The sequence below is a fragment of the Leiobunum rupestre genome, chromosome 5 (genome assembly GCF_980474605.1).
Source record: "Leiobunum rupestre chromosome 5, qqLeiRupe1.1.hap1, whole genome shotgun sequence".
Lineage (NCBI taxonomy): Eukaryota > Metazoa > Arthropoda > Arachnida > Opiliones > Sclerosomatidae > Leiobunum > Leiobunum rupestre.
In genome coordinates this window covers 59,563,162-59,582,314 of record NC_143388.1, presented here as the reverse complement: position 1 = coordinate 59,582,314, position 19,153 = coordinate 59,563,162, and the positions used below count along the sequence as shown (strand labels likewise).

General features: G+C 35.7%; 1 protein-coding gene across 2 annotated transcripts in view; it reads left to right on the top strand.

Moving 5' to 3' along the window:
• Positions 1–19,153, top strand: part of LOC149945467 (nose resistant to fluoxetine protein 6-like) — a 57,810-nt gene that overhangs the window by 30,142 nt on the left and 8,515 nt on the right. For both annotated transcript variants that reach the window (XM_090175100.1, XM_090175099.1), the window contains exon 2: positions 18,615–18,859. In XM_090175100.1, coding sequence (XP_090031226.1) covers positions 18,615–18,859 — 245 coding nt within the window. The remainder of the gene's footprint in view (positions 1–18,614; positions 18,860–19,153) is intronic.

Sequence of the window (19,153 nt, the reverse complement as noted above, 5' to 3'; positions counted from 1 at the left end):
TTCCTTGATTAAAGACGCACTCCTAAAAAGGTTAAATCCGATTTAATAAGCGAGGGGCAGCTCACTTCCTTGATTAACGACGCCCTCCTCAAAAGATTCAATCCGATTTAATAAGCGAGGGGCAGCTCACTTCCTTGATTAACGACGCACTCCTCAAAAGATTCAATCCGATTTAATAAGCGAGGGGCAGCTCACTTCCTTGATTAACGACGCCCTCCTCAAAAGATTCAATCCGATTTAATAAGCGAGGGGCAGCTCACTTCCTTGATTAACGACGCACTCCTCAAAATTATTCAATCCGATTTAATAGGCGAGGGGCAGCTCACTTCCTTGATTAAAGACGCACTCCTCAAAAGATTCAATCCGATTTAATAAGCGAGGGGCAGCTCACTTCCTTGATTAACGACGCCCTCCTCAAAAGATTCAATCCGATTTAATAAGCGAGGGGCAGCTCACTTCCTTGATTAACGACGCACTCCTCAAAAGATTCAATCCGATTTAATAAGCGAGGGGCAGCTCACTTCCTTGATTAACGACGCCCTCCTCAAAAAATTCAATCCGATTTAATAAGCGAGGGGCAGCTCACTTCCTTGATTAACGACGCACTCCTCAAAATTATTCAATCCGATTTAATAGGCGAGGGGCAGCTCACTTCCTAGATTAAAGACGCACTCCTCAAAAGATTCAATCCGATTTAATAAGCGAGGGGCAGCTCACTTCCTTGATTAACGACGCACTCCTCAAAATTATTCAATCCGATTTTATAGGCGAGGGGCAGCTCTCTTCCTTGATTAAAGACGCACTCCTCAAAAGATTCAATCCGATTTAATAAGCGAGGGGCAGCTCACTTCCTTGATTAACGACGCCCTCCTCAAAAGATTCAATCCGATTTAATAAGCGAGGGGCAGCTCACTTCCTTGATTAACGACGCCCTCCTCAAAAGATTCAATCCGATTTAATAAGCGAGGGGCAGCTCACTTCCTTGATTAACGACGCACTCCTCAAAATTATTCAATCCGATTTAATAGGCGAGGGGCAGCTCACTTCCTTGATTAAAGACGCACTCCTCAAAAGATTCAATCCGATTTAATAAGCGAGGGGCAGCTCACTTCCTTGATTAACGACGCCCTCCTCAAAAGATTCAATCCGATTTAATAAGCGAGGGGCAGCTCACTTCCTTGATTAACGACGCCCTCCTCAAAAGATTCAATCCGATTTAATAAGCGAGGGGCAGCTCACTTCCTTGATTAACGACGCACTCCTCAAAATTATTCAATCCGATTTAATAGGCGAGGGGCAGCTCACTTCCTTGATTAAAGACGCACTCCTCAAAAGATTCAATCCGATTTAATAAGCGAGGGGCAGCTCACTTCCTTGATTAACGACGCCCTCCTCAAAAGATTCAATCCGATTTAATAAGCGAGGGGCAGCTCACTTCCTTGATTAACGACGCCCTCCTCAAAAGATTCAATCCGATTTAATAAGCGAGGGGCAGCTCACTTCCTTGATTAACGACGCACTCCTCAAAAGATTCAATCCGATTTAATAAGCGAGGGGCAGCTCACTTCCTTGATTAACGACGCCCTCCTCAAAAGATTCAATCCGATTTAATAAGCGAGGGGCAGCTCACTTCCTTGATTAACGACGCACTCCTCAAAATTATTCAATCCGATTTAATAGGCGAGGGGCAGCTCACTTCCTTGATTAAAGACGCACTCCTCAAAAGATTCAATCCGATTTAATAAGCGAGGGGCAGCTCACTTCCTTGATTAACGACGCCCTCCTCAAAAGATTCAATCCGATTTAATAAGCGAGGGCAGCTCACTTCCTTGATTAACGACGCACTCCTCAAAAGATTCAATCCGATTTAATAAGCGAGGGGCAGCTCACTTCCTTGATTAACGACGCCCTCCTCAAAAGATTCAATCCGATTTAATAAGCGAGGGGCAGCTCACTTCCTTGATTAACGACGCACTCCTCAAAATTATTCAATCCGATTTAATAGGCGAGGGGCAGCTCACTTCCTTGATTAAAGACGCACTCCTCAAAAGATTCAATCCGATTTAATAAGCGAGGGGCAGCTCACTTCCTTGATTAACGACGCCCTCCTCAAAAGATTCAATCCGATTTAATAAGCGAGTGGCAGCTCACGTCCTTGATTAACGACGCACTCCTCAAAAGATTCAATCCGATTTAATAAGCGAGGGGCAGCTCACTTCCTTGATTAATGACGCCCTCCTCAAAAGATTCAATCCGATTTAATAAGCGAGGGGCAGCTCACTTCCTTGATTAACGACGCACTCCTCAAAACTATTCAATCCGATTTAATAGGCGAGGGGCAGCTCACTTCCTTGATTAAAGACGCACTCCTCAAAAGATTCAATCCGATTTAATAAGCGAGGGGCAGCTCACTTCTTTGATTAACGACGCCCTCCTCAAAAGATTCAATCCGATTTAATAAGCGAGGGGCAGCTCACTTCCTTGATTAACGACGCCCTCCTCAAAAGATTCAATCCGATTTAATAAGCGAGGGGCAGCTCACTTCCTTGATTAACGACGCACTCCTCAAAATTATTCAATCCGATTTAATAGGCGAGGGGCAGCTCACTTCCTTGATTAAAGATGCACTCCTCAAAAGATTCAATCCGATTTAATAAGCGAGGGGCAGCTCACTTCCTTGATTAACGACGCCCTCCTCAAAAGATTCAATCCGATTTAATAAGCGAGGGGCAGCTCACTTCCTTGATTAACGACGCCCTCCTCAAAAGATTCAATCCGATTTAATAAGCGAGGGGCAGCTCACTTCCTTGATTAACGACGCACTCCTCAAAATTATTCAATCCGATTTAATAGGCGAGGGGCAGCTCACTTCCTTGATTAAAGACGCACTCCTCAAAAGATTCAATCCGATTTAATAAGCGAGGGGCAGCTCACTTCCTTGATTAACGACGCCCTCCTCAAAAGATTCAATCCGATTTAATAAGCGAGGGGCAGCTCACTTCCTTGATTAACGACGCACTCCTCAAAAGATTCAATCCGATTTAATAAGCGAGGGGCAGCTCACTTCCTTGATTAACGACGCCCTCCTCAAAAGATTCAATCCGATTTAATAAGCGAGGGGCAGCTCACTTCCTTGATTAACGACGCACTCCTCAAAATTATTCAATCCGATTTAATAGGCGAGGGGCAGCTCACTTCCTTGATTAAAGACGCACTCCTCAAAAGATTCAATCCGATTTAATAAGCGAGGGGCAGCTCACTTCCTTGATTAACGACGCCCTCCTCAAAAGATTCAATCCGATTTAATAAGCGAGGGGCAGCTCACTTCCTTGATTAACGACGCACTCCTCAAAAGATTCAATCCGATTTAATAAGCGAGGGGCAGCTCACTTCCTTGATTAACGACGCCCTCCTCAAAAGATTCAATCCGATTTAATAAGCGAGGGGCAGCTCACTTCCTTGATTAACGACGCACTCCTCAAAATTATTCAATCCGATTTAATAGGCGAGGGGCAGCTCACTTCCTTGATTAAAGACGCACTCCTCAAAAGATTCAATCCGATTTAATAAGCGAGGGGCAGCTCACTTCCTTGATTAACGACGCCCTCCTCAAAAGATTCAATCCGATTTAATAAGCGAGGGGCAGCTCACTTCCTTGATTAACGACGCACTCCTCAAAAGATTCAATCCGATTTAATAAGCGAGGGGCAGCTCACTTCCTTGATTAACGACGCCCTCCTCAAAAGATTCAATCCGATTTAATAAGCGAGGGGCAGCTCACTTCCTTGATTAACGACGCACTCCTCAAAATTATTCAATCCGATTTAATAGGCGAGGGGCAGCTCACTTCCTTGATTAAAGACGCACTCCTCAAAAAAATCAATCCGATTTAATAAGCGAGGGGCAGCTCACTTCCTTGATTAACGACGCACTCCTCAAAAGATTCAATCCGATTTAATAAGCGAGGGGCAGCTCACTTCCTTGATTAACGACGCCCTCCTCAAAAATTTCAATCCGATTTAATAAGCGAGGGGCAGCTCACTTCCTTGATTAACGACGCACTCCTCAAAATTATTCAATCCGATTTAATAGGCGAGGGGCAGCTCACTTCCTTGATTAACGACGCCCTCCTCAAAAGATTCAATCCGATTTAATAAGCGAGGGGCAGCTCACTTCCTTGATTAACGACGCACTCCTCAAAAGATTCAATCCGATTTAATAAGTGAGGGGCAGCTCACTTCCTTGATTAACGACGCACTCCTCAAAAGATTCAATCCGATTTAATAAGCGAGGGGCAGCTCACTTCCTTGATTAACGACGCACTCCTCAAAAGATTCAATCCGATTTAATAAGCGAGGGGCAGCTCACTTCCTTGATTAACGACGCACTCCTCAAAAGATTCAATCCGATTTAATAAGCGAGGGGCAGCTCACTTCCTTGATTAACGACGCACTCCTCAAAAGATTCAATCCGATTTAATAAGCGAGAGGCAGCTCACTTCCTTGATTAAAGACGCACTCCTCAAAAGATACAATCCGATTTAATAAGCGAGGGGCAGCTCACGTCCTTGATTAAAGACGCACTCCTCAAAAGATTCAATCCGATTTAATAAGCGAGGGGCAGCTCACTTCCTTGATTAACGACGCACTCCTCAAAAGATTCAACCCGATTTAATAAGCGAGGGGCAGCTCACTTCCTTGATTAACGACGCACTCCTCAAAACTATTCAATCCGATTTAATAAGCGAGGGGCAGCTCACTTCCTTGATTAACGACGCACTCCTCAAAAGATTCAATCCGATTTAATAAGCGAGGGGCAGCTCACTTCCTTGATTAAAGACGCCCTCCTCAAAAGATTCAATCCGATTTAATAAGCGAGGGGCAGCTCACTTCTTTGATTAACGACGCCCTCCTCAAAAGATTCAATCCGATTTAATAAGTGAGGGGCAGCTCACTTCCTTGATTAACGACGCCCTCCTCAAAAGATTCAATCCGATTTAATAAGCGAGGGGCAGCTCACTTCCTTGATTAACGACGCACTCCTCAAAATTATTCAATCCGATTTAATAGGCGAGGGGCAGCTCACTTCCTTGATTAAAGATGCACTCCTCAAAAGATTCAATCCGATTTAATAAGCGAGGGGCAGCTCACTTCCTTGATTAACGACGCCCTCCTCAAAAGATTCAATCCGATTTAATAAGCGAGGGGCAGCTCACTTCCTTGATTAACGACGCCCTCCTCAAAAGATTCAATCCGATTTAATAAGCGAGGGGCAGCTCACTACCTTGATTAACGACGCACTCCTCAAAATTATTCAATCCGATTTAATAGGCGAGGGGCAGCTCACTTCCTTGATTAAAGACGCACTCCTCAAAAGATTCAATCCGATTTAATAAGCGAGGGGCAGCTCACTTCCTTGATTAACGACGCCCTCCTCAAAAGATTCAATCCGATTTAATAAGCGAGGGGCAGCTCACTTCCTTGATTAACGACGCACTCCTCAAAAGATTCAATCCGATTTAATAAGCGAGGGGCAGCTCACTTCCTTGATTAACGACGCCCTCCTCAAAAGATTCAATCCGATTTAATAAGCGAGGGGCAGCTCACTTCCTTGATTAACGACGCACTCCTCAAAATTATTCAATCCGATTTAATAGGCGAGGGGCAGCTCACTTCCTTGATTAAAGACGCACTCCTCAAAAGATTCAATCCGATTTAATAAGCGAGGGGCAGCTCACTTCCTTGATTAACGACGCCCTCCTCAAAAGATTCAATCCGATTTAATAAGCGAGGGGCAGCTCACTTCCTTGATTAACGACGCACTCCTCAAAAGATTCAATCCGATTTAATAAGCGAGGGGCAGCTCACTTCCTTGATTAACGACGCCCTCCTCAAAAGATTCAATCCGATTTAATAAGCGAGGGGCAGCTCACTTCCTTGATTAACGACGCACTCCTCAAAATTATTCAATCCGATTTAATAGGCGAGGGGCAGCTCACTTCCTTGATTAAAGACGCACTCCTCAAAAGATTCAATCCGATTTAATAAGCGAGGGGCAGCTCACTTCCTTGATTAACGACGCCCTCCTCAAAAGATTCAATCCGATTTAATAAGCGAGGGGCAGCTCACTTCCTTGATTAACGACGCACTCCTCAAAAGATTCAATCCGATTTAATAAGCGAGGGGCAGCTCACTTCCTTGATTAACGACGCCCTCCTCAAAAGATTCAATCCGATTTAATAAGCGAGGGGCAGCTCACTTCCTTGATTAACGACGCACTCCTCAAAATTATTCAATCCGATTTAATAGGCGAGGGGCAGCTCACTTCCTTGATTAAAGACGCACTCCTCAAAAAAATCAATCCGATTTAATAAGCGAGGGGCAGCTCACTTCCTTGATTAACGACGCACTCCTCAAAAGATTCAATCCGATTTAATAAGCGAGGGGCAGCTCACTTCCTTGATTAACGACGCCCTCCTCAAAAATTTCAATCCGATTTAATAAGCGAGGGGCAGCTCACTTCCTTGATTAACGACGCACTCCTCAAAATTATTCAATCCGATTTAATAGGCGAGGGGCAGCTCACTTCCTTGATTAACGACGCCCTCCTCAAAAGATTCAATCCGATTTAATAAGCGAGGGGCAGCTCACTTCCTTGATTAACGACGCACTCCTCAAAAGATTCAATCCGATTTAATAAGTGAGGGGCAGCTCACTTCCTTGATTAACGACGCACTCCTCAAAAGATTCAATCCGATTTAATAAGCGAGGGGCAGCTCACTTCCTTGATTAACGACGCACTCCTCAAAAGATTCAATCCGATTTAATAAGCGAGGGGCAGCTCACTTCCTTGATTAACGACGCACTCCTCAAAAGATTCAATCCGATTTAATAAGCGAGGGGCAGCTCACTTCCTTGATTAACGACGCACTCCTCAAAAGATTCAATCCGATTTAATAAGCGAGAGGCAGCTCACTTCCTTGATTAAAGACGCACTCCTCAAAAGATACAATCCGATTTAATAAGCGAGGGGCAGCTCACGTCCTTGATTAACGACGCACTCCTCAAAAGATTCAATCCGATTTAATAAGCGAGGGGCAGCTCACTTCCTTGATTAACGACGCACTCCTCAAAAGATTCAACCCGATTTAATAAGCGAGGGGCAGCTCACTTCCTTGATTAACGACGCACTCCTCAAAAGATTCAATCCGATTTAATCGGGATTATTTTGATTAAATTCAATTTAATCATGATTAATTTGATTAAATCACGTTTCATCATGATTAGAATGTTTAAATCTTATTTAATCATTATTAAATGATTAAATCTGATTTAAATGATTAAATCTGTTTAATTTGATTAAATACTGAATAAAAAATTATATCGTGTTTAGTATGATTAAACCGTACTTTAGTTTTGATTTTAATGATACATTATCGATTCGACCGATTATATTGATTAAATCGTGATTAAAATGATTAAATCTTGTTTAAATGATTAAATCCTGATTAAAAAGATTATATCATGATTAGAATGATTAAATCTCGTTTAAACCGTGATTAGATTTTCTAATCTTGATTAGATCTTTTAATATTGATTACCCTGATTTAATCACGATTACCCTGATTTAATCACGATTACCCTGATTTAATCATTTTACTATGATTAAGACGCACCCAAAATGGAAGTGACCTGCCCCTCGGGAATAAGGCAGTCAGTCTCCAAATATTCTCATCTACAATAGTTCAACGCTAGTTACGCTACAGACTTCAGTCGGCCTGGTCTCATCTCGAGCGCTAAGACCCTAAAGAAGATGAACTAGAAGAAAGTTCGTGAGCTGCTGCCGCAATAAGCGACGATGTAGATTTACGTTGATCTAATTATTTTACCGTATACCGGAACCAGCAACGGGTTCGTCCGGCTAAGTTTGCCTCAGTGTCTTCGTGACGCTGTGTTAGTCGTTCTCGGAAGTACCGACTTTAGTCCTCGTCAGCGCTCTAGAAGTTCATGAGTTCGGGACTTAATATAATTTTTAGTATTACCCATATAACGGATTAACGGTCATATTGGTTCATTGATTTTTAATTACCTTTACGGTAATCCTAACCGCAGTGCACTAGCGTATTAACCATGGGATTTAGTAGTATGGTAAAATTTAGTAAAAAGTTTAGTATTTTAGTGTTCGCGTTTAGTATATTTTATTGTACTATTGTATTGTTCGCGTGAATTTATATTTCATTGTTCTCAGTTAGTGTTTAGACTTAATTCAATATATCGTAATAAATTGATTTCGTATGGTAAATTCGAGATCCTTCATTATAAACCTTAGCCAATAAGCATATCCCTATTCACTTTTCAGAATTAGTTTAATTGCTTTGTCAACGGATTTGAGAGAGTTGGTTGCAATTAGGATCTCGACCATAGGTAGTCCTCAAATTTGCTACATATTTCGTCATCGAAATAAAAGAAAGAGGATCAGGGTCACACCAGCGTTTGAAAAACTTTGGCCCTGATTTATCACGTGGTACGACCAATCATATTGTGAAAGTAAGCGTGGGAAACTGGTTTAATTCAAACGCCAGTGTGAGTACCTTCAATAGGTGTTTCTATAAAATACGGGAGGTCACTTGTAAATGTATTTTCAACGTAACTAGCCAGTGTGAGAAATAAGGCACTATCACTGGCCAATCGCCAGTTTAAAAGTTAGCTGGGCCAGTTTAAAAATTAAATGCTTTGGGTGTTAGTGGTCCTGGTGACCTCTTAATTAATTCCAAGTTTTTTCCGTTCATGATTTTAGTACATTAAAAAAATACAATATTAATCCCTAAATTTGTTTGGTCTTTGCTTCTATGCTGTGTGCTTGGCCTTGTGTAAATTGTGTGTATGGGTGGGTGACTGGGTGTCGTGAGTCTGGCTACTCTACACTCTACACGCAGTATAGAAGAAGCGAATTTAGCAGTTAGCAAAAATAAATATAAATATATCAGCGATAAAAAAGGTAGGTGGCCAGTTTTTTAATTAAACTACCTAAGCTCTACTGGCCACAGGTACAATTTAAAAAAAATCCTTATTTTTCAGCCTGTCACAAGCTATAGTTATTGAAGATAAAGAGAGCGCGCGAGTCGATAAAGATTTTTGAAGTCCACGTGCGAAACGCGCGTGCTGATAAAGTACCAAGGAGCTTTAGATCGTGGCGCGGAGAAACACATTTTATACTTGAAATTATTTTTTGTTTTATTTTATGGAAACACAAGACCTGGGATAATTAAAAATTCCTATTAGGAATTTATGACATTTTCATTAAAATTAAAAATTCCTATTAGGAATTTATGACATTTTCATTAAAATTAAAAATTCCTATTAGGAATTTATGACATTTTCATTAAAATTAAAAGAATTTACATAATAATTTATTAAATTTTCATTAAAATTAAAAGAATTTACATAATAATTTATTAAATTTTCATTAAAATTAAAAGAATTTACATAATAATTTATTAAATTTTCATTAAAATTAAAAGAATTTACATAATAATTTATTAAATTTTCATTAAAATTAAAAGAATTTACATAATAATTTATTAAATTTTCATTAAAATTAAAAGAATTTACATAATAATTTATTAAATTTTCATTAAAATTAAAAGAATTTACATAATAATTTATTAAATTTTCATTAAAATTAAAAGAATTTACATAATAATTTATTAAATTTTCATTAAAATTAAAAGAATTTACATAATAATTTATTAAATTTTCATTAAAATTAAAATAATTTACAATATAATTTATTAAATTTTCATTAAAATTAAAAGAGTTTACAATATACTTATTAAATTTTCATTAAAATTAAAAGAATTTACATAATAACTTTTTAATTTTCATTAAAATTAAAAGAATTAACATAATTATTTATTAAAATTTCATTAAAATTAAAAGAATTTACATAATAATTTATTAAATTTTCATTAAAATTAAAAGAATTTACATATTAATTTATTAAATTTTCATTAAAATTAAAAGAATTTACATAATAGTTTATTGAATTTTCATTTAAATTAAAAGAATTTACATAATAATTAATTAAATTTTCATTAAAATTAAAAGAATTTACATAATTTATTAAATTTTCATTAAAATTAAAAGAATTTACGTAATAATTTATTAAATTTTCATTAAAATTGAAAAAATTTACATAATAATTTATTAAATTTTCAATAAAATTAAAAGAATTTATAAATAATTTATTAAATTTTCATTTAAATTAAAAGAATTTACATAATAATTTATTAAATTTTCATTAAAATTAAAAGAATTTACATAATAATTTATTAAATTTTCATTAAAATTAAAAGAATTTACATACTAATTTATTAAATTTTCATTAAAATTAAAAGAATTTACATAATAATTTATTAAATTTTCATTAAAATTAAAAGAATTTACATAATAATTTATTAAATTTTCATTAAAATTAAAAGAATTTACATAATAATTTATTAAATTTTCATTAAAATTAAAATAATTTACATAATAATTTATTAATTTTTCATAATAATAAAAATTAATTGAAATGAATGAATGAATGAAATGGAGGTTTATTATGCATCAAAACAATACAAAAGTATCAGCAAGTCGATACACGCGTTGTACAAGTGAAGTTGGTTACATCGAGTCAAATCAGATACACAATAATATTCGAGATACATATTTGATACGTGTTAAGTTAAGTATAAACGGATGTTCAAATAATATTTTGGACTTAGACAATGAACATAATTTAAAATATTATGTAAACTTTAGGTTTTTGAAATCTGACATTTTGCAGCAAAAAATGTCAATCTTGGAATCATATATATTTCCGGTTTTTTTAATTCGATTTAAAGGGTCCAAAGAACTGAATTTAGTTTTAAATATACTTGTGTTTCTTATTGCGTAGCTTGGAATAGACATGTTTATTGTAGACAATAGTTTAGGACATGGGACTATATTATGAAACAATTTATACAAAAATACAAGTTCAACTAGTTTACGAGAGTGCGCCAATGAGTTTAAGCCAAAATCATCTAGAATTTTTAGGTAGTTGTATTTGCGGGTGTTTTTTAAGAAGTAGAAATACAAGTTGTCTATAAATTTTCTAGAATAGATTCAATTTTCGATAGTAGGTATTCTTTGCAACCGCCCCAGACCAGAGAGCCAAACATCGCTCTCGATCGAACCAGCGATTGATAAAGTAAAACGAAGTGTCTATACGATTTTAAATTTCGAGCGAGTTTAAGAATGACACCTAACAATCGTCTGCAGGAGCTTATTGTACTCTGAATCTGAGGCCGGAAATACAGGCCCTTGTCAAAAATTACTCCAAAGTCTTTGGTGCAATCTTGTCGATAAATAATCATGGTAGTTTTCCTACTTAAAGATACAACTACCGATTTACATGGGTTAATGGGCAGATTGTTCGTGGAGCACCAATAATTTATTGAGTTCAAGTCTCTTTGGAGTAAAAGGCAATCTGAATGGTTTCTAATTTCATGGCAGGCTTTGTTGTCGTCAGTGAATTGATAAAGGATATCGTCTTTGACATTAAATTGTAGGTCATAAATATATAAATTAAATAGTAGTGGTCCTAGTGACGAGCCTTGCGGCACGCCACAGTGAACTGGGTAGTTAACATCGGTTATAACACCATTACATTTTATAAAATTAACGCGATTGCTCAAATAGTCCTTAATCCAATCTAATATGATACCATGAAGGCCATAACGGTCCAATTTTTTCAGGAGAAAATGATGGGACACTCTATCAAACGCTTTGGCGAGGTCTAGATAAATAACATCTACCTGTTGGGTATTTTCGATTTTTGGTACTAGGTTGTTCAAAAAGGAAACTAGGTTTGTTTCTACACTTTTTCCTTTTGTAAATCCGTGTTGACAAGGATTTGGAAAAGCATTGAACCATAAAGAGAGAAAATGGTGCATAATACTATCGAATAATTGGCAAAAACACACAGTAACGAAATTGGGCGGAAATTTTTAGGGTCCCCAGAGAAACCACTTTTGTAAATGGCGGTTACAATTACTTTTTTTCCACAAAGACGGAAATTTTTTACTTATCAAGGACAAATTGAAAATGTGTAATAATAATGGTACTAAAATGTCACCACAACCCTTAACAATAAAGGGATATTATATATACCAGTTGAAAATGTAAGCTTTAACTTTAAAATAGAATTTTTTATATCATATCTTCTCGAATTGTGATTAGAAAATAATTTTGAAGTGTCATAGTCGAAATTATGGTCAACGTCAACAGTGTCAACCGCTATATTAGAAAAATTCTCCAAAAATGTTTCAGCGAGCTCTGTTGGGCTAGTTATAAAATTATCTTTACATTTTAGTCTTATATCCATAGTTTTACCTTTTACATTTCGATTTACAAATTTCCAGAACATTCTAGGGTGTTCCAACGCCATACCACATATATTTCTAGTCATAGCACTTTTATCTCTGTTTAAAATTAATTTTGAGGAAGTACGAAGAGCGCGATATTGCTCACGATCCGAAATACAACCAGTACGCTTAAATTTTTTATGGAAATATTTTTTACGTTTAATCAAAGTAATTAGCTCAGTTGAAAACCAATTTGAATAATTTTTATGTAATTTTGGCACTTTTTTGGGAATGTATAAATTCATGGCCGAATTAATCCTAGAGGTAAGTAAACTAACGCAATTATCAACATCTGTATCAAGGTAAAAATCTGACCAATCTGAATAAAGGTTGTGGTAATCCCCTTTGCGAAAAATAAAATGATCATAGTTAACAGGTAACGTATTAACAAAATTTCTAGCAAACTCAACAAAAAAAGGAGGGTGACAGACATCAATTGGAACAAAGGGGTCGTATAAGGGATTAATTTTACAGGAATTTATATTAGTGAGACATAAATCTAAAGTATTACCAAACGAGTTTTCTAAAGTATTAAGTTGGTACAGGTTACTGGCGTAACAGATATCAAGAATATGGCTTGCTTTTATCTGAGTATAATATAGACAACGAGTTGTGTCACCATTCAGCCAGTCAACCTTTGGTAAATTGAAATCACCTAAAATTAAGATATTATTTGGGAAATTTGCGGAATTTTTCTGCCAAAAATTACTGAAATCTTCATGGACCTTCGTATCACAGCTAGGTGAAAAATAGACGTTGCCAATTAATAACGACGAAGAGGAATTTATTTTGATTTCCAAGAAAACGCATTCGGGTATAATTTCCAGATCAGTCCGTCTTATTACCGGGATAGAATTTTTGATGGCTATTAACGCTCCGCCTCCACGGATATCATGATCAGTACTATTTCATTTGCCAGAACGGAATATATTGTAGGTAGATGGAAAATAATCAGGATTAAAATGGGTATCGTTGAACCAGGTCTCGGTTATACAAACAATGTCTAAATTAGTTAAATTCATATTTAGAGAAAATATATCAGATTTGGTACGTAGTCCACGCGTATTTTGATAACCAATTCGTAAATTACTTGTCATTGATAATTATTGGGTTTGTGTAGTGAAATTTCTGATCGTCATGTAGTTTGCCCCTGAGTTCCATGAACAAACAATCTTCTGGCCAAATATCAGTATCGTTAATTGTAGCGAAATCCGATTCTTCCGTGCTGACGTGAAATGAAGAATAACTTGAGTATTTCGTTTTTAGTTTAACGCATTTAATGGTTTTCAAATGGGTGTCTTCAATGAGACATTCTTGAAGCTCAGTTTCTGTCAAATCCGGAGAAAGCCTGGTGACAAAAAGGGCCTTTCTTTTGGGCTTCACGTGATTAACGACAGCTCGCAACTTAGAATGGGTCTTAGTTCCACAATAGCTAGCTTTAATCGGCCGTTTAATCTCAGTTGCCTTGGACGCATCCAAATAAGCCTTGTTCACCATCGAATGTGTAGCATTTGTTTTCATGGACGGAGGTAGAGTTGCTGAGCGATCATCAGGTATAGGGTTTAAATTTAAATGTTACAGATCTTGAGTACTCGATACGATACTTGAATAAGATTTCGGGACATAAATATGTGCAGTAGGGCTTAGACCACTTTTCTCTTGAAGTAACTGCGTGTCCGAACGCAACAGAGCGTTTTCTCGTATTATATCTTGCATCTGGGACTTCATTTCAACATTTTCCTTCGCCAGATGAGAAACGGTTCCCTGTAAATCTCTCACCAAGTCAATGAGAAGGCCCACATTCGAATGGACCGAATCAATATTTGAGGGCTGTTTTCTTGTAAGACTTTCCACACTGAAGAACTCATTAAGGATATCAATATATTCTTCGGCTGATAACCGACTTTGACTAGAGGGTACTACAACACTAGAGTTTGAGGTAATGTTCATGGTTGATGCCGAGTTAAAATTCGGAGAAAGATTGGAGGCGGCTAAAGTACCAGAATCATGGTCAGAGCACGATTTCCTAGATTTTTTAAGAGCCTTTTCTGTTTAGCGTGACAAGTTACGCAGATGAATTTACTAGATTCAGGATCACAACCATCCCATAAGGCATCAAATTGTTCATTATTAAATTGGGAAACGCAAACTCGATGAGCACGTCTTTTGCAGACAGCACAGGGAACGTAAGATTGTCTTCCAAAAAACTTCTTTTTACATTTTAAACAGGCATCCTTGGAAGGTGCCATTAATCAAAATAGTAATTGGTAGATGAGAAACGAAAAAAAAAACAGGGCAGCTTAGAAAAATTGGTAACACTGCTCATTGACCGGCTGACTGGCTAGAGAATGACACAGCTCATTTGACGAAAAATAATAAATAACGCTCTAATACACTATACAACTAAAAAAAAATAATAAGAGTTCGTGCTGATGCGGCGATTCAAGTTTGTAGCAACTTAAGACTTCTAAAGTCAATTCCAAAATACAGTTCAAAATGAAAACGTGCACCGAAGAGACGAGAGGAGAAAAAAGCTGAAGCAATTCACGAGCGCGTGGAGCAAGAGCAAAGAGAGGAGTTTAAAACTCTTAAAAATAACCGACATATAAAAATTGAAAATAGGCCCAAAAATTAACAAAATAGGCACTTAGAAATTTAGATATTAAAATTAACGTACTTAACCGAAATGGTTAAATGAGGTACCGAAATGATGACCTTGAATAGGCGCACACAATGAATCCACACACATAAGCATAAAAACCGATATGCATGAAAAACAGGAGTATTTACCAAAAACAAACCGAGAAAATGCCAGAAAAGGTACAAAATGGTGATAGCTTCGTAGAAAACAAAAATAAAATCGCACCCAAAAACCGATAGCACCACCTTGACGGCCAGGAAACGCGCACCAATACACGCACACAAAACGTTGGGGTCACAGATCACTGTGAAGAAATATCGCGGTTAGACGCCGACCCCGCACGACGGAACTCGACGGCTATAAACTCTATTTGTAGACCGAATCACTTTATGAGTTCTACCGAATAGCAAATAACTCTAGAACGAAGACACTTATAAAGAATCTGAGCACTACAACGGAAAGCGCGACTCTTAATTCATTAGAAATACTATAACTCACAAGAATAAGACACCAAAAACCGCAAAATAATCGCGACATTACTCAATAAAAACAGAGCGATAAAAAAAGCGACTTTTCACTTCGGAGGCATAATATATTACCTTATTATTAATTAATTTATCATTAAAATTAATTGAAACAACATTATTATTAATTAATTTATCATTAAAATTAATTGAAATAACATTATTATTAATTAAATAATCATTAAAATTAATTAAATAATCATTAAAATTAATTGAAATAACATTATTAATTGAAATAACATTATTAATTGAAATAACATTATTAATTGAAATAACATTATTAATTGAAATAACATTATTAATTGAAATAACATTATTAATTGAAATAACATTATTAATTGAAATAACATTATTAATTGAAATAACATTATTAATTGAAATAACATTATTAATTGAAATAACATTATTAATTGAAATAACATTATTAATTGAAATAACATTATTAATTGAAATAACATTATTAATTGAAATAACATTATTAATTGAAATAACATTATTAATTGAAATAACATTATTAATTGAAATAACATTATTAATTGAAATAACATTATTAATTGAAATAACATTATTAATTGAAATAACATTATTAATTGAAATAAAATTATTAATTAATTGAAATAACATTATAATTAATTAAATTAACATAATTAATAATATATATTTAATATACATAATATAATTAATATGATTTATGGTATAATTAATATAGTATATAATGTAATTCATAAAATATAATAAAATTAATATGTTATACGGTATAATTAATATAGTATATAATGCAATTCATAAAATATAATATAATTCTTAAAATATAATATAAATAATATAATATGTTAATATAATTATAATTCATTTCAAGCTTTTTATTCTGTATAAAACATGTTAGTTAAACACTTTTAAAATTTACACAGTGTTACTTTGTTGTTAAATTATTTTCTATGGCATATAAAACAAGACGTACGACGGTGAGAATACACACAATCCTTCTAATGTGTTAAGTTTCTTTGAGCTATTCACAGCAACCTGCAACGCCGGTATCACAACCAAAATATATCTACGGTCACACATATTTACACTTATTTGTTACTTCTAGTCATACTTTGAAAGCATCGAAGATTCCTTCGATCAGTGTCACTCTTTTTTTTACTTCTGATCACACTTATTTGTTACTTCTGATCACACTTATTTGTTACTTCTGATCACAGTTATTTGTTACTTCTGGTCACACTTATTAGTAACTTCTGATCAGATTTATTTGTAACTTCTGATCACACTTATTTGTTACGTTGAGTGTCACACTTATTTGTTACGTTGAGTGTCACACTTATTAGTTACGTTGATCACACTTATTTGTTACGTTGAGTGTCACACTTATTTGTTACGTTGAGTGTCACACTTATTAGTAACTTCTGATCACATTTATTTGTTACTTCTGATCACACTTATTTGTTACGTTGAGTGTCACACTTATTAGTTACGTTGATCACACTTATTTGTTACGTTGAGTGTCACACTTATTAGTAACTTCTGATCACATTTATTTGTTACTTCTGATCACACTTATTTGTTACGTTGAGTGTCACACTTATTACTTCTGGTCATACGGCCGAGACTAGGTTGATCAGTGGCATACTTAATTGTTACTTCTGTTCATACGTTGAAAGCGCGGCCCACTCTGAACGGCCTTAAAAATCGCCAGAGGGAAACGGGCGCGTAGACCTCTATAAACACGCGGATTTACAATGTTGGAAATTGCGGGGGTCCGTATACGCTGCCCAAAAAACCTTACTTGGAATTAAATTTAAGGAACGTATTTGTAATTCTAGGTTATATGTAAACCACAGCTATTCAAAAATATAACTTTCATGAAAATCGGACTTAAATTAAGGAACGTTATGTCGACCTTCAAGCGGAAATATAAACCACGACAATTGGGGTCCCGTAAATTACCCTGAAAACTGTACTTAAATTTAATATTTACTGATATAACCAAAGTTGTAGTTCGCTATCGGACTTAATTTTAAATAAAATATCTACCACCGAAAATAGTAAATTGGGCAATTGCCCAACTAGGGCTCCGATTTGAAAACTTTATGAAAGGCTATCAATGGCGATGCATGCACACTCGAACGAAATATCATTGACTTTTCTAGCCCTAACCGTTGAAGAGATATGCGCAAACCGGCGGAATCGGCATCGGCTACACTGTACGTGAGACTAATACACACAAATCCTTAGGATTGTGTGTAAAAACGTGTATTAAAAAAAAATTAAAAAAACAATACATTAATTAAAATAGCATAAATGGGTACATTTTTGTTTGTCGAGTGTAGTTAGAAATGAAAAGTTTTTACAAAAATTTTCATAAGAGTTACTTATTATTAAGTATAGATAAAAAGGTTAAAATCAGTTAAAATCCATTTCTTTAAGCCGGCCAATCGCGTTAATTTTAAAGGTGTTAATATTCTGGTTATACAAGTCTAAGGGTAAATTACTATTATGGTTATACAATTTGTTAAAGTTATTTTGAATCCGAGTGATAGGGTTAACAGATTTAAAATTTTTGATATAAAACATTTCCTTATTACGTGTATTATTTTTAGGTATTTTAAATTGTAAACATGTTAATAATTCCGGACAGCAAATTTGATTGTTAATGAGTTTGTAAATAAAAACAGCTTCTTGTAAGTTTAGTCGGTTGAATATCGTATTAAGTTTACATTTTAACAAGGTTTTATCATAATTAGTATCACTCGATTTACAAAAGTTTTTAGTGTATAGGCAAGGGGCTGATCACTCCGCGTAATCGGTGTACAAAGCCGTACCTTTGACTGTACGAATGGGATTACGCGTAATCTTTGAAGTCCCTGCCTTTGGCAGTACTAATCTAGGCGTAATCTGGTGTACAGACTTTCTAAGAGTGGTTAGCCCCTCGTGTATAGGTAAACAAATTTACGTTGGACCCTTTAATAATTATAATAATATTATTAAAACAAAACAGTGCTGGATGCGAGTGGAAAACCAGGAGCCGGGCTGTTATCAGGTACTACGTCTCAACTTGGATCTTACCATCAGTGCTTGAGAGTGGTGATTCCCGATGGAAGTCGCTCCACGAATCAGCAGCGTCCAGTTCAAACTGGTCAGTTCTGCATCGTCACAGTTAGACCGCCACTACCCCCCAGGCCCGACCGAATTGTTTTCTTCAAATCGGTATTTCTCCACATTAACGCCACGTTTAAAACCGAGGTAAGTCAAGAACATTTAAACGAACCAGCCCTTTCCTAATTATTCTTAAACCAAAACTAACATAATTAAAAAATTGACACTTCCTATTCAATGTTAATTTCTTTAATTACCATTACGTGGCTATGTCCTATGAATTCTCCACGATTTGATATTAGTATATATAAATTTCAAGAAACGGTCCCCGAGAAATCACCATGGGTTACTAAAATTCGAAAAACTTTCAAAAATATAAATAACGTTTCTTTTGTTAAAAAAATTAATTTATAAAAAGGGAAATTTAGATTTACTGTTATA